Below are 16,558 nucleotides of genomic sequence, written 5' to 3'. Positions count from 1 at the left end.
CATCAGTCAGGAAGTTAAAGCTTGGTCGCAAATGGGTCTTCCAAACGGACAATGACCCCAAGCATACTTACAAAGTTGTGGCAAAGTGACTCAGTTACACCAGCTCTGTCACAAGGAATGGGTCAAAATTCACTCAATTTATTGTGGGAAGCTTGTGGAAGGCTACCCGAAACGTTAAACAATTTAAAGGCAATGCTACCAAATACTAATTGAGTGTATGTAAACTTCTGACCCACTGGGAATGTGATGAAAGAAATAAAAGCTGAAATAAATCATTCTCTCTACTATTATTCTGACATTTCACATTCTTAAAATAAAGTGGTGATCCTAACTGACCTAAAACAGGGAATTTTTACCAGGATTAAATGTCAGGAATTGTGAAAAACTGAGTTTAAATGTATTTGGCTAAGGTGTATGTAAACTTCCGACTTCAACTGTATGTGTGGGATTTGTGAGGGTTGAAGTGTTTGTGAGGGTTGGAGGTGGTCCCATTTTACATATGTAAGGTTTACACTGAGTGTACAAAACATTAGGAACACCTGCTCTTTCCATGACATAGACTGACCAGGTGAATCTAGGTGAAAGCTATGATCACTTATTGATGTCACCTGTTAAATCCACTTCAATCAGTGTGGATGAAGGGGAGGAGACAGGTTAAAGAAGGAATGTTAAGCCTTGGGCCAAATGAGACGTGGATTGTGTATGTGTGCCAATCAGAGGGTGAATGGGCAAGACAAAGGATGTAAGTGTCTTTGAACGGGGTATGGTAGTAGATGCCAGGTGCACCGGTTTGAGTCAAGAACTGCAACGCTGCTGTTTTTTAAAAATGCTCAACAGTTTCCCGTGTGTATCAAGAATATTCCACCACCCAAAGGACATCCAGCCAACTGGACACCACTGTGGGAGGCATTGGAGTCAACATGAGCCAGCGTCCCTGTGGAACGCTTTCAACACCTTGTAAAGTCCATGTCTGACCAATTGAGGCTTTTCTGAGGGCAAAAGGGGGTGCAACTAAATATTAGGAAGCTGTTCCTAATGTTTTGTACACTCAGTGGATATTTACATGTGAATGTATACATGTGTGAACACTCACCCTCCTCTCTCAATCTCTTCTGTGTTAAAGGCAAATACCTGGGAAAGAATAGCACATTGGCAATGTCAGCTTTAAGTATGTACATAACATTGGCAAATATACATATAAGTAATGAAACAGAAATCTAAATATGTTATGTATCAAACCCTCAAATAGCTTATAGGCATATTTGACAATCTGTAAAAAGTCAATAAAAGATGTGGCCCTAAAAACTCAGACTGTTTACAAGAAAACCAAGCGTCTGCAAACTGACCTTTCTTCTAGATACATCTCTAGATTCTCTACAAAGGTCATTGATAAGTTAACCAAGGCATCGTTAGACCGTATCAGGTCATTGATAAGTTAACCAAGGCATCGTTAGACCGTATCAGGTCATTGATAAGTTAACCAAGGCATCGTTAGACCGTATCAGGTCATTGATAAGTTAACCAAGGCATCGTTAGACCGTATCAGGTCATTGATAAGTTAACCAAGGCATCGTTAGACCCATAATGTATCAGGTCATTGATAAGTTAACCAAGGCATCGTTAGACCCATAATGTATCAGATCATTGATAAGTTAACCAAGGCATCGTTAGACCCATAATGTATCAGATCATTCATAAGTTAATCAAGGCATCGTTAGACCCATAATGTATCAGATCATTCATAAGTTAATCAAGGCATCATTAGACTGTATCAGATCATTCATAAGTTAATCAAGGCATCGTTAGACTGTATCAGATCATTCATAAGTTAATCAAGGCATCATTAGACCATATCAGATCATTCATAAGTTAATCAAGGCATCATTAGACCATATCAGATCATTCATAAGTTAATCAAGGCATCATTAGACCTTATCAGATCGTTGATAAGTTAACCAAGGCATCGTTAGACCGTATCAGATCATTCATAAGTTAATCAAGGCATCATTAGACCATATCAGATCATTCATAAGTTAATCAAGGCATCATTAGACTGTATCAGATCATTCATAAGTTAATCAAGGCATCATTAGACCATATCAGATCGTTGATAAGTTAATCAAGGCATCATTAGACTGTATCAGATCATTCATAAGTTAATCAAGGCATCATTAGACCATATCAGATCGTTGATAAGTTAATCAAGGCATCATTAGACCATATCAGATCAGTGATAAGTTAATCAAGGCATCGTTAGACCCATAATGTATCAGATCAGTGATAAGTTAACCAAGGCATCGTTAGAATATCAGATCAGTGATAAGTTAACCAAGGCATCGTTAGAATATCAGATCAGTGATAAGTTAATCAAGGCATCGTTAGACCATATCAGATCAGTGATAAGTTAACCAAGGCATCGTTAGAATATCAGATCAGTGATAAGTTAACCAAGTGTTACGTTCGTCTGAAGGATGAGACCAAGGTGCAGCGTGGTAGGCGAACATTTTTCCTTTATTAAAATGAACACCGTCAAAACAACAAAATACAAGCACGAACGTAAAGTTCTGCAGGCTACACAGTAACTAACAAAAACAAGATCTCACAAAAACCCAGTGGGAAAAGGCGGCCTAAATATGATCCCCAATCAGAGACAACGAATGACAGCTGCCTCTGATTGGGAAACATATCAGGCCAACATAGAAATACAAAACATAGATTATGCCCACCCAAGTCACTCCCTGACCTAACAAAATAGAGAATAAAAAAGTATCTCTAAGGCCAGGGCGTGACACCAAGGCATCGTTAGACCCATGATGTATCAGCAAAGGTCTGATGCGACAGATGAAGGAAGTTGTGGCATATTCTTGTCACGTCCTGACCAGTAAAGGGGTCATTTGTAATTGTAGTATGGTCAGGGCGTGGCAGGGGGGTGTTTGTTTTGTGTGTTTTGTGTGTTTTTGGTTCTAGGGGATTTTGGTTCTAGTTTTCTATTTCTATGTTTCTTTTTCTATGTGTGGCCAGGTATGGCTTCCAATCAGAGGCAGGTGTCTTTCGTTGTCTCTGATTGGAAGCCATACTTAGGCAGCCTGTTTTTCCTGTGTTTTGTGGGTGGTTATTTCCTGTTTAGCCTGTGTTTTGTGGGTGGTTATTTCCTGTTTTTCCTGTGTTTTGTGGGTGGTTATTTCCTGTTTAGCCTGTGTTTTGTGGGTGGTTATTTCCTGTTTAGCCTGTGTTTTGTGGGTGGTTATTTCCTGTTTTTCCTGTGTTTTGTGGGTGGTTATTTCCTGTTTAGCCTGTGTTTTGTGGGTGGTTATTTCCTGTTTAGCCTGTGTTTTGTGGGTGGTTATTTCCTGTTTAGCCTGTGTTTTGTGGGTGGTTATTTCCTGTTTAGCCTGTGTTTTGTGGGTGGTTGTTTCCTGTTTAGCCTGTGTTTTGTGGGTGGTTATTTCCTGTATAGCCTGTGTTTTTGTGGGTGGTTATTTCCTGTTTAGCCTGTGTTTTGTGGGTGGTTGTTTCCTGTTTAGCCTGTGTTTTTGTGGGTGGTTATTTCCTGTTTAGCCTGTGTTTTGTGGGTGGTTATTTCCTGTTTAGCCTGTGTTTTGTGGGTGGTTATTTCCTGTATAGCCTGTGTTTTTGTGGGTGGTTATTTCCTGTTTAGCCTGTGTTTTGTGGGTGGTTGTTTCCTGTTTAGCCTGTGTTTTTGTGGGTGGTTATTTCCTGTTTAGCCTGTGTTTTGTGGGTGGTTATTTCCTGTTTAGCCTGTGTTTTGTGGGTGGTTATTTCCTGTTTAGCCTGTGTTTTTGTGGGTGGTTATTTCCTGTTTAGCCTGTGTTTTGTGGGTGGTTATTTCCTGTTTAGCCTGTGTTTTGTGGGTGGTTATTTCCTGTTTAGCCTGTGTTTTTGTGGGTGGTTATTTCCTGTTTAGCCTGTGTTTTGTGGGTGGTTATTTCCTGTTTAGCCTGTGTTTTTGTGGGTGGTTATTTCCTGTTTAGCCTGTGTTTTGTGGGTGGTTGTTTTCTGTATAGCCTGTGTTTTTGTGGGTGGTTATTTCCTGTATAGCCTGTGTTTTTGTGGGTGGTTGTTTCCTGTTTAGCCTGTGTTTTGTGGGTGGTTATTTCCTGTTTAGCCTGTGTTTTGTGGGTGGTTATTTCCTGTTTAGCCAGTGTTTTGTGGGTGGTTATTTCCTGTTTAGCCTGTGTTTTGTGGGTGGTTGTTTCCTGTTTAGCCTGTGTTTTGTGGGTGGTTATTTCCTGTTTAGCCTGTGTTTTGTGGGTGGTTATTTCCTGTTTAGCCTGTGTTTTTGTGGGTGGTTATTTCCTGTTTAGCCTGTGTTTTGTGGGTGGTTATTTCCTGTTTAGCCTGTGTTTTGTGGGTGGTTATTTCCTGTTTAGCCTGTGTTTTTGTGGGTGGTTATTTCCTGTATAGCCTGTGTTTTTGTGGGTGGTTATTTCCTGTTTAGCCTGTGTTTTGTGGGTGGTTATTTCCTGTTTAGCCTGTGTTTTTGTGGGTGGTTATTTCCTGTTTAGCCTGTGTTTTTGTGGGTGGTTATTTCCTGTTTAGCCTGTGTTTTTGTGGGTGGTTATTTCCTGTATAGCCTGTGTTTTTGTGGGTGGTTATTTCCTGTATAGCCTGTGTTTTGTGGGTGGTTGTTTCCTGTTTAGCCTGTGTTTTTGTGGGTGGTTATTTCCTGTTTAGCCTGTGTTTTTGTGGGTGGTTATTTCCTGTATAGCCTGTGTTTTTGTGGGTGGTTATTTCCTGTATAGCCTGTGTTTTGTGGGTGGTTGTTTCCTGTTTAGCCTGTGTTTTTGTGGGTGGTTATTTCCTGTTTAGCCTGTGTTTTTGTGGGTGGTTATTTCCTGTTTAGCCTGTGTTTTTGTTGGTGGTTATTTCCTGTTTAGCCTGTGTTTTTGTGGGTGGTTATTTCCTGTTTAGCCTGTGTTTTGTGGGTGGTTATTTCCTGTTTAGCCTGTGTTTTTGTGGGTGGTTATTTCCTGTTTAGCCTGTGTTTTTGTGGGTGGTTATTTCCTGTTTAGCCTGTGTTTTTGTGGGTGGTTATTTCCTGTATAGCCTGTGTTTTGTGGGTGGTTGTTTCCTGTTTAGCCTGTGTTTTTGTGGGTGGTTATTTCCTGTTTAGCCTGTGTTTTTGTGGGTGGTTATTTCCTGTTTAGCCTGTGTTTTTGTTGGTGGTTATTTCCTGTTTAGCCTGTGTTTTTGTGGGTGGTTGTTTCCTGTTTAGCCTGTGTTTTTGTGGGTGGTTATTTCCTGTTTAGCCTGTGTTTTGTGGGTGGTTATTTCCTGTTTAGCCTGTGTGCCTTATGGAACTGTTTCGTCGTCTATTTATTTTGTTTTGAGTGTCCTTATTAATAATAAAAGAAGATGAGCACTATATCCGCTGCGTTTTGGTCACCTTTCATCGACGCATGTGACAATTCTAACCTACAGATTCCAATGGACACTCTGAAAGGTAAGGCAGTTTTAGCTAGCACTCTGGTTAAACACAGTCTAAAGCCAGACATTGATTCTACAGTACCATTCATGTTAGATTTAGGAACAGCAGACCCTTGACAGACTGCAGCCTAACACATTAAGTTCATCTGTAGGCTACTGTTGGTTGTTGAAAATATATTTAAATTGATTTATTTTAAAGTTCACATGATTAGCTTTCCTATTCCTGTCCAAAATGGCAACCTATTCCCTAAAAAGTGCACTATAAAGGGAATAGGGTGCCATTTGGGAGACACCCCTGTGAGACACCCCTGTGTATCCTGTGTATCTGACCTGTCCAGCCCTCTGCAGGTTTCCAAAGTGGACATCGGGGATGAAGAGTACAGGTTGGGCCTCCAGGTCAGTCATGGTCTTGAAGTAGGTGGTGTCAGGCTTCTTAGGGAGAGTTATCACCCCTAGTCCTCCATCCTTCCCTGGAGCACACAACAGCAGTGTGATCACATGGATTTCCATCAAAGGAACTTCAGTTGTGTTGTGTAAGCAGACACATACAAGGACATCTCCAGCCCAATCCATCAGCATTTTACAATAACACTGGAGGGGTGGCCGCTTTCTTATTGTTTAAAGTGCAGATTGACACTTTAAATCACTTAGAAATAGTTTCAAAACAAGACAAACTGTTCATCTATGATGTCTTGATGTAATGTTGGCCTGAAACGTTAGGTTGTACACCACCAAGTGCAGGAAATAGTGTAAGTAAAAGTACAGGTAACAATACAGGTAACAGTACAGGTAACAATACAGGTAACAGTGCAGGTAACAGCGCAGGTAACAGTACAGGTAACAACGCAGGTAACAGTACAGGTAACAGCGCAGGTAACAGTACAGGTAACAGTGCAGGTAACAGCGCAGGTAACAGCACAGGTAACAGTGTAGGTAACAGTACAGGTAACTGTGTAAGTAACAGTGCAGTTAATAGTGCAGGTAACAGTACAGGTAACAGCGAAGGTAACAGAGCAGGTAAACATACAGGTAAAAGTGCAGGTAAAAGTACAGGTAACAGTGTACGTACCAGTACAGTTAGCAGTACAGGTACCAGTACAGGCAACAGCACAGGTAACAGCACAGGTAACAGCACAGGTAACAGTACAGGTAACAAAGCAGGTTACAAAGAAGGTAACCATACAGGTAAAAGTACAGGTAACAGTACAGGTAACAGTACAGGTAGCGGTAGGGGTAACAGTGAAGGTAACAGCACAGATAACAGTGTAGGTAACATTACAGGTAACAGTACAGGTAACAGTGAATTTAACAGTACCGGTAACATTACAGGTAACTGTGCAGGTAACCGTGCAGGTAACAGTACAGGTAGCAGTAAAGGTGACATTGCAGGTAAGAGTGCTGGTAATAGTATAGGTAACATTACAGGTAACAGTGCAGTTAACAGTTCTGGTAACATTACATGTAGCAGCACAGGTAACAGTACAGGTAACAGTGTAGGAAACAGGTAACAGGACAGGTAACAGTGTAGGTAACAGTGCAGGTAACAGTACAGGTACATTTCCAGGTAAGAGTGCAGGTAAGAGTGCAGGTAAGAGCGCAGCTAAAAGTACAGGTAACAGAGTAGGTAACAGTACAGGTAACATTACTGGTGACAGTAGGTAACAGTGTAGGTAACAGTGTAGGTAACAGTGTAGGTAACAGTGTAGGTAACAGTACAGGTAACAGTACAGGTAACAGTACAGGTAACAGTACAGGTAACAGTGCAGGTAACAGAGCAGGTAACCATACAGGTAAAAGTACAGGTGACAGTGTAGGTAACAGTACAGGTAACAGTACAGGTAACAGGAAAGGTAACAGGACAGGTAGCAGTACAGGTAGCAGTACAGGTAGCATAACAGGTATCTCTGTAGGTAACAGTGCAGGTAACAGAGCAGGTAACCATACAGGTAAAAGTACAGGTAACAGTGTAGGTACCAGTACAGTTAGCAGTACAGTTAATAGTGTAGGTAACAGTGCAGGTGATATTACATGTAACAGTACAGGTAATATTACAGGTAGAAATACAGGTAGCAGTACAGGTAACACTTCAGGTACCACTACAAGTAACTGTGTAGGTAACAGTGTAGATAAAATAACAGGAAACAGGCCAGGTAACAGAGTAGGTAACATTACAGGTAACAGTACAGGTAACAGTGTAGGTAACAGTGTAGGTAACATTACAGGTAACAGTACAGGTAACAGTGCAGGTAACAGAGTAGGTAACATTACTGGTGACAGTGTAGGTAACAGTACAGGTAACAGGAGGACAGGTAACAGGAAAGGTAACAGTGTAGGTAACAGTGAAGTTAATAGCACAGATAACAGTACATGTAGTAGTACAGGTAACATTACAGGAAAGAGTACAGGGAACATTACAGGTAACAGTGTAGGTAACAGTGTAGGTAACATTACAGGTAACAGTGTACATAACGGTGCTGTTGATATTACAGGTAACTGTACAGGTAATATTACCGGTAACAGTACAGGTAGCATTACAGGTAGCAGCAGAGGTAACAGTATAGGTAACAGTGTAGCTAAAAGTACAAGGAACATTACAGGTAACAGTGTAGGTAACAGTACAGGTAACAGTGTAGCTAAAAGTACAAGGAATATTACAGGTAACAGTGTAGGTAATAGTACAGGTAACAGTGTAGCTAAAAGTACAAGGAACATTACAGGTAACAGTGTAGGTAACAGTACAGGTAACAGTGTAGCTAAAAGTACAAGGAATATTACAGGTAACAGTGTAGGTAACAGCATGGGTAACATTGTATGTAACAGTGCAGGTAATAATAAAGGTAAAAGTTTATGGAAACAGCACAGGGAACATTGTAAGTAAAAGTACAGGTAACAGTACAGGAAAGAGTACAGGTAACATTACAGGTAAAAGTGAAAGTAACAGTACAGGGAACATTACAGGTAACTGTGTAGGAAACAGTGCAGGTAACATTACAGGTAACAGTGAAGGTAACAGTACTTGGAACATTACAGGTAACAGTGAAGGTAACAGTGTAGGTAACAGTACAGGTAACAGTGTAGGTAACAGTACAGGTAACAGTGTAAGTAACAATGAGGGTAACAGTGTAGGTAACCACACAGGTAACATTACAGGTAACATTAAAGGTTGCAGTGTGGGTAGCACTACAGGTAACATAACAGGTAACAATGTAGGTAATATTATAGGTAACAGTACAGGTAACAGTGTAGGTAAAAGTACAGGTAACAGTGCAGGTAACAGTGTATGTAACAGTACAGGTAACAGTGTAGGTAAAAGTGTAGCTATCACTGCAGGTAACAGCGTAGGAACTAGTGAAGGTAGCAGCACAGGTAACATTACAGGTAACAGTACAGGTAACAGTACATGTAACAGTGCAGGTAACAGTGTAGGAATTAGTGAAGGTAATAGCACAGGTAACATTACAGGTAACATTACAGGTAACAGTGCAGGTAAGAGTGTATGAAACAGTGTTGGTAACAGTACAGGTAACAGTGTAGATAACAGTACAGGGAATATTGTAGGTAAAAGTACAGGTAACAGTACAGTTAACATTACAGGTAACAGTGTAGGTAACAGTACAGGTAACAGTGTAGCTAAAAGTACAAGGAATATTACAGGTAACAGTGTAGGTAACAGTACAGGTAACAGTGTAGCTAAAAGTACAAGGAATATTACAGGTAACAGTGTAGGTAACAGCACAGGTAACAGTGTAGCTAAAAGTACAAGGAATATTACAGGTAACAGTGTAGGTAACATTGTATGTAACAGTGCAGGTAATAATAAAGGTAACAGTTTAGGTAACAGCACAGGGAACATTGTAAGTAAAAGTACAGGTAACAGTACAGGAAAGAGTACAGGTAACATTACAGGTAAAAGTGAAAGTAACAGTACAGGGAACATTACAGGTAACTGTGTAGGAAACAGTGCAGGTAACATTACAGGTAACAGTGAAGGTAACAGTACTTGGAACATTACAGGTAACAGTGTAGGTAACAGTACAGGTAACAGTGTAAGTAACAATGAGGGTAACAGTGTAGGTAACCACACAGGTAACATTACAGGTAACATTAAAGGTTGCAGTGTGGGTAGCACTACAGGTAACATAACAGGTAACAATGTAGGTAATATTATAGGTAACAGTACAGGTAACAGTGTAGGTAAAAGTACAGGTAACAGTGTATGTAACAGTACAGGTAACAGTACATGTAAAAGTGTAGCTATCAGTGCAGGTAACAGCGTAGGAACTAGTGAAGGTAGCAGCACAGGTAACATTACAGGTAACAGTACAGGTAACAGTACATGTAACAGTGCAGGTAACAGTGTAGGAATTAGTGAAGGTAATAGCACAGGTAACATTACAGGTAACATTACAGGTAACAGTGCAGGTAAGAGTGTATGAAACAGTGTTGGTAACAGTACAGGTAACAGTGTAGATAACAGTACAGGGAATATTGTAGGTAAAAGTACAGGTAACAGTACAGTTAACAGTGCAGGTAACAGTGTAGTTAATAGTTTAGGTAATAGTGTAGGTAACAGCACAGGTAACACTACAAGGAACATTACAGGTAACAGTGTAGGTAACAGCACAGGTAACAGTGTAGCTAAAAGTACAAGGAATATTACAGGTAACAGTGTAGGTAACAGCATGGGTAACATTGTATGTAACAGTGCAGGTAATAATAAAGGTAACAGTTTAGGTAACAGCACAGGGAACATTGTAAGTAAAAGTACAGGTAACAGTACAGGAAAGAGTACAGGTAACATTACAGGTAAAAGTGAAAGTAACAGTACAGGGAACATTACAGGTAACTGTGTAGGAAACAGTGCAGGTAACATTACAGGTAACAGTGAAGGTAACAGTACTTGGAACATTACAGGTAACAGTACAGGAAAGAGTACAGGTAACATTACAGGTAACAGTACAGGTAACAGTGCAGGTAACAGAGTAGGTAACATTACTGGTGACAGTGTAGGTAACAGTACAGGTAACAAGAGGACAGGTAACATTACAGGTAACAGTACAGGTAACAGTGTAGGTAACAGTGTAGGTAACATTACAGGTAACAGTACAGGTAACAGTGCAGGTAACAGAGTAGGTAACATTACTGGTGACAGTGTAGGTAACAGTACAGGTAACAAGAGGACAGGTAACAGGAAAGGTAACAGTGTAGGTAACAGTGAAGTTAATAGCACAGATAACAGTACATGTAGTAGTACAGGTAACATTACAGGAAAGAGTACAGGGAACATTACAGGTAACAGTGTAGGTAACAGTGTAGGTAACATTACAGGTAACAGTGTACATAACGGTGCTGTTGATATTACAGGTAACTGTACAGGTAATATTACCGGTAACAGTACAGGTAGCATTACAGGTAGCAGCAGAGGTAACAGTATAGGTAACAGTTCAGGTAACAGTATAACTAACTGTGCAGGTAACAGTACAGGAAAAAGTACAGGTAAAATTACAGGTAACAGTGTAGGTAATAGTACAGGTAACAGTGTAGCTAAAAGTACAAGGAACATTACAGGTAACAGTGTAGGTAACAGTACAGGTAACAGTGTAGCTAAAAGTACAAGGAATATTACAGGTAACAGTGTAGGTAATAGTACAGGTAACAGTGTAACTAAAAGTACAAGGAACATTACAGGTAACAGTGTAGGTAACAGTACAGGTAACAGTGTAGGTAATAGTACAGGTAACAGTGTAGCTAAAAGTACAAGGAACATTACAGGTAACAGTGTAGGCTAACATTGTATGTAACAGTGCAGGTAATAATAAAGGTAACAGTTTAGGTAACAGCACAGGGAACATTGTAAGTAAAAGTACAGGTAACAGTACAGGAAAGAGTACAGGTAACATTACAGGTAAAAGTGAAAGTAACAGTACAGGGAACATTACAGGTAACTGTGTAGGAAACAGTGCAGGTAACATTACAGGTAACAGTGAAGGTAACAGTACTTGGAACATTACAGGTAACAGTGTAGGTAACAGTACAGGTAACAGTGTAAGTAACAATGAGGGTAACAGTGTAGGTAACCACACAGGTAACATTACAGGTAACAATGTAGGTAATATTATAGGTAACAGTACAGGTAACAGTGTAGGTAAAAGTACAGGTAACAGTACAGGTAACAGTGTATGTAACAGTACAGGTAACAGTACATGTAAAAGTGTAGCTATCAGTGCAGGTAACAGCGTAGGAACTAGTGAAGGTAGCAGCACAGGTAACATTACAGGTAACAGTACAGGTAACAGTACATGTAACAGTGCAGGTAACAGTGTAGGAATTAGTGAAGGTAATAGCACAGGTAACATTACAGGTAACATTACAGGTAACAGTGCAGGTAAGAGTGTATGAAACAGTGTTGGTAACAGTACAGGTAACAGTGTAGATAACAGTACAGGGAATATTGTAGGTAAAAGTACAGGTAACAGTACAGTTAACAGTGCAGGTAACAGTGTAGTTAATAGTTTAGGTAATAGTGTAGGTAACAGCACAGGTAACACTACAAGTAACATTACAGGTAGCAGTGTAGGTAACATAACAGGTAACAATGTAGGTATTAGTACAGGTAACAATGTAGGTATTAGTACAGGTAACAATGTAGGTATTAGTACAGGTAACAGTGTAGGTAATAGTGTAGGTAACAGTACAGGTAACAGAGAGGTAACATTACAGGTAACATTGTTTGCAACAGCACAGGTAACATTACAGGTAAAAGTGTAAGTAATAGTACAGGTAACAGTACAGGTAGAAGTACATGTAGCAGTACAGGTATCAGTACAGGTAACAGTACAGGTAGAAGTACATGTAGCAGTACAGGTATCAGTACAGGTAACTGTGCAAGTAACACTGTAGGTAACAGTACAGGTAAGAGTACAGGTAACAGTGTAGGTAACAGTGCTCGCAACAGTACAGGTAACATTGTAGGTAACGTTGTAGATAACAACGCAGTTGGCAGTGTATTTAACAGTGTAGGTAACATTGTTTGCAACAGTACAGGTAAAAGTACAGGTAACATTACAGGTAAAGGAGAAGGTAACAGTACAGGAAACAGTAGAGATAATAGTACAGGTAACAGTACAGGTCAACATTACAGGTAGCAGTCTAAGTAACAGTACAGGTAGCAGTACAGGTAACTGTGCAAGTAACACTGTAGGTAACAGTACAGGTAAGAGTACAGGTAACAGTGTAGGTAGTGTATTTAACAGTGTAGGTATCAGTGCAGGTATCAGTGTAAGTAACAATATAGGTAATAGTGTAGGTAACCATACAGGTAACAGTACAGGTAACAGCACAGGTAACAATGTAGATAACAGTACAGGTAGAAGTACAGGTATCAGTACAGGTAAAACTGTAGGTAATAGTACAGGTAACAGTTCAGGTAACAGGACATGTAACAGGTAACGTTGTACAATAGAACGCAGTTAACAGTGTAGTTAACGGTGTTGGAAACAGTGTAGATATCACGTGTATGTAACAGGTAACATTACAGGTAACAGTGTCGGGAAACAGTACAGGTAACAGTACAAGTAGCAGTGTAGGTAACAGTACAGGTAACATTACAGGTAACATTACAGGTAACATTACAGGTAACAGTGCATGTAGCAGTGTAAGTAACAGTCCAGGTAAGAGTGTAGGTAACCATACAGGTAACATTACAGGTAATAGCAAAGATAACAGTACAGGTAACAGTGTAGGTAAAAGTTCCGGTAACAGTGCGGGTAACAGTACAGGTAGCAGTACAGTTAACATTGTTTGCAACAGCACAGGTAACAGTACAGGTAACATTACAGGTAAAAGTGTAGGTAATAGTGCGGGTAACAGTACAGGTAACATTACAGGCAACAGTACATAAAAAAATGTAGTTAACAGTGCAGGTAACAGTAAAGGTAACAATACAAATAACAGTGTAGGTAAAGTTGTAGATAACAGTACAGGTAACAGTGTAGGTAAAGTTGTAGGTAACAGTGTAGGTAAAGTTGTAGATAACAGTACAGGTAACAGTGTAGGTAAAGTTGTAGGTAACTGTACAGGTAACAGTGTAGGTAAAGTTGTAGGTAACTGTACAGGTAATAGTGTAGGTAAAGTTGTAGATAACTGTACAGGTAACAGTGTAGGTAAAGTTGTAGGTAACTGTACAGGTAATAGTGTAGGTAAAGTTGTAAGTAACTGTACAGGTAATAGTGTAGGTAACTGTACAGGTAATAGTGTAGGTAACTGTACAGGTAATAGTGTAGGTAACAGTCCAGGTAAGAGTGTAGGTAACCATACAGGTAACATTACAGGTAATAGCAAAGATAACAGTACAGGTAACAGTGTAGGTAAAAGTTCCGGTAACAGTGCGGGTAACAGTACAGGTAGCAGTACAGTTAACATTGTTTGCAACAGCACAGGTAACAGTACAGGTAACATTACAGGTAAAAGTGTAGGTAATAGTGCGGGTAACAGTACAGGTAACATTACAAGGCAACAGTACATAAAAAAATGTAGTTAACAGTGCAGGTAACAGTAAAGGTAACAATACAAATAACAGTGTAGGTAAAGTTGTAGATAACAGTACAGGTAACAGTGTAGGTAAAGTTGTAGGTAACAGTGTAGGTAAAGTTGTAGATAACAGTACAGGTAACAGTGTAGGTAAAGTTGTAGGTAACAGTGTAGGTAAAGTTGTAGATAACAGTACAGGTAATAGTGTAGGTAACTGTACAGGTAATAGTGTAGGTAACTGTACAGGTAATAGTGTAGGTAACTGTACAGGTAATAGTGTAGGTAACTGTACAGGTAATAGTGTAGGTAACTGTACAGGTAATAGTGTAGGTAACTGTACAGGTAATAGTGTAGGTAACTGTACAGGTAATAGTGTAGGTAACTGTACAGGTAATAGTGTAGGTAACTGTACAGGTAATAGTGTAGGTAACTGTACAGGTAATAGTGTAGGTAACTGTACAGGTAATAGTGTAGGTAACTGTACAGGTAATAGTGTAGGTAACTGTACAGGTAATTTGGTGTCTAACCTTTAGTCTTCCTGCGGTTCTGTTTCCTTTCCTCATCTCTTATCTTCCTCTCAGCTCCCTGGAACACACAGACGTTAATGAATGAATGGATGGATTAATAAATGAATGAGTGGATGGATGGATTAATAAATGAATGAGTGGATGATGGATTAATAAATGAATGAGTGGATGGATGGATGGATTAATGAATGAATAAGTGGATGGATGGATTAATGAATGAGTGGATGGATGGATTAATATATGAATGAGTGGATGGATTAATATATGAATGAGTGGATGGATGGATTAATATATGAATGAGTGGATGATGGATTAATAAATGAATGAGTGGATGGATGGATGGATTAATGAATGAATAAGTGGATGGATGGATTAATGAATGAGTGGATGGATGGATTAATATATGAATGAGTGGATGGATTAATATATGAATGAGTGGATGGATGGATTAATATATGAATGAGTGGATGGATTAATAAATGAATGAGTGGATAGATGGATGGATTAATGAATAAGTGGATGGATGGATTAATGAATGAGTGGATGGATGGATTAATATATGAATGAGTGGATGGATTAATATATGAATGAGTGGATGGATTAATATATGAATGAGTGGATGGATTAATAAATGAATGAGTGGATGGATTAATATATGAGTGAGTGGATGGATTAATACATGAGTGAGTGAGTGGACAGATGAGTGGATTAATAAATGATTGAGTGGCCCAGCGTCGTCCGGGTTTGGCCGGTGTAGGCCGTCATTGTAAATAAGAATTTGTTCTTAACTGACTTAGGTTAAATAAAAAATAGAAATACGTGACTGGGTGGATGGATGGATTATTAAATGAAGGAGTGGATGGATTAATTAATCAATTAAGGAGTTGATGGATGAATGAATAAATGAAGGAGTGGATGGATGGATAGATCAATAAATACATGAGTGGATGGAGGGATCTGTGATGCAGCTTCACATCCAACAGCACTGATGATCATTATTACAGTTTGTAAATAGTCTCTCTCACCAGACTCAGGGCACTCTGCTGTGAGAAAAGACTGCAATTCTAGTTGATTGTTTAACATGCAGAAGCCACCAGGAGGATGCAGAGAGTCAGAAACTCTGGAATTTGTTCTGAGATTCTAACAGTACAGGGGAGGATGAGTCATAGGGCAAGGAGGAGATCTGAAGATCGAAAAAACAACTCTTCAGGACTAAAAGTTCATTAGTGAAGTGGGTCATGAAGGAGTCAGGGGTCATAGAGAGAGACTCACCTTGTCACAGAAGACCTTGATCTGAGAGTAGGCTCTGTGGAGGGGCTTGTTGCTGCGGTTGTTGTAACTGTAGGTGTCAATCTGGATCATCAGAGGAAGACCCTTCACCCCCTTCTGAGACGAGAAATCTGTACTCAGACAGTTCACTGTGATAAAGATCTAACCAATAAGAGGGACAGAACAAATTAGATTCCTGCAAACTGACCAATCGGAGACAGAGCAGTGGCAATGAGTTCTATTCAGCTACAACCAGACCAACTACTCAGTCAATAAAACCTATATCTCAGTTGGCAGATCTTCCAAATACAACAGCATATTCATATCGACGAAATATCAAACTGTACAAAGCGTGGGAAGCATATTACAACATGTCGTTACGTAAGAATAGGGCCAGTTCCCACTGTTCTGTGACTGTGGTGTCTCATACAAGTTAGCCAATCTGTGTTAGTAAGGCTTTTCTCCAATAAGGAAGACACAGAACAGAGCATAACAGAGCTGGGATGTGCTGAGACATGGTCGCAACATTATGTCTGCCCCAGGGCCACAGCATATCACAGAGAAAATAGAATCAACTCAAATGATTCTTCTTTTTACATTTTAGACTACTAAATCGGTCCTGGTTTCTTTTCTCTCACAACAGTACTCCCTGAACCATCGTGTTTCAACATGTGGACAAACACATCAATGTGTTTTTTTCCCCCCACAAAAAAAATAGGTGTATGCTCAGACAGTGTATTGCGTTTATCTGAATAGAGTCTATAACCTCTGTAGTAACAGGCCTA

The 16,558-nt window shown here is 39.7% G+C and overlaps 1 protein-coding gene across 1 annotated transcript in view; it reads right to left on the bottom strand.

The window, feature by feature from the left end:
• The window catches only part of grhl2b (grainyhead-like transcription factor 2b), an 86,171-nt gene that overhangs the window by 16,213 nt on the left and 53,400 nt on the right, over positions 1–16,558 (bottom strand). The window contains exons 9-12 of the mRNA XM_045695148.2: positions 15,777–15,935; positions 14,505–14,562; positions 5,779–5,918; positions 1,094–1,131 (exon numbers count right to left, since the gene is read on the bottom strand). Coding sequence (XP_045551104.1) covers positions 1,094–1,131; positions 5,779–5,918; positions 14,505–14,562; positions 15,777–15,935 — 395 coding nt within the window. The remainder of the gene's footprint in view (positions 1–1,093; positions 1,132–5,778; positions 5,919–14,504; positions 14,563–15,776; positions 15,936–16,558) is intronic.

This window comes from Salmo salar, chromosome 14 (genome assembly GCF_965601325.2).
Source record: "Salmo salar chromosome 14, fSalSal1, whole genome shotgun sequence".
In the NCBI taxonomy this organism is placed as follows: domain Eukaryota; kingdom Metazoa; phylum Chordata; class Actinopteri; order Salmoniformes; family Salmonidae; genus Salmo; species Salmo salar.
This window is presented reverse-complemented; position numbering and strand designations above follow the sequence as displayed.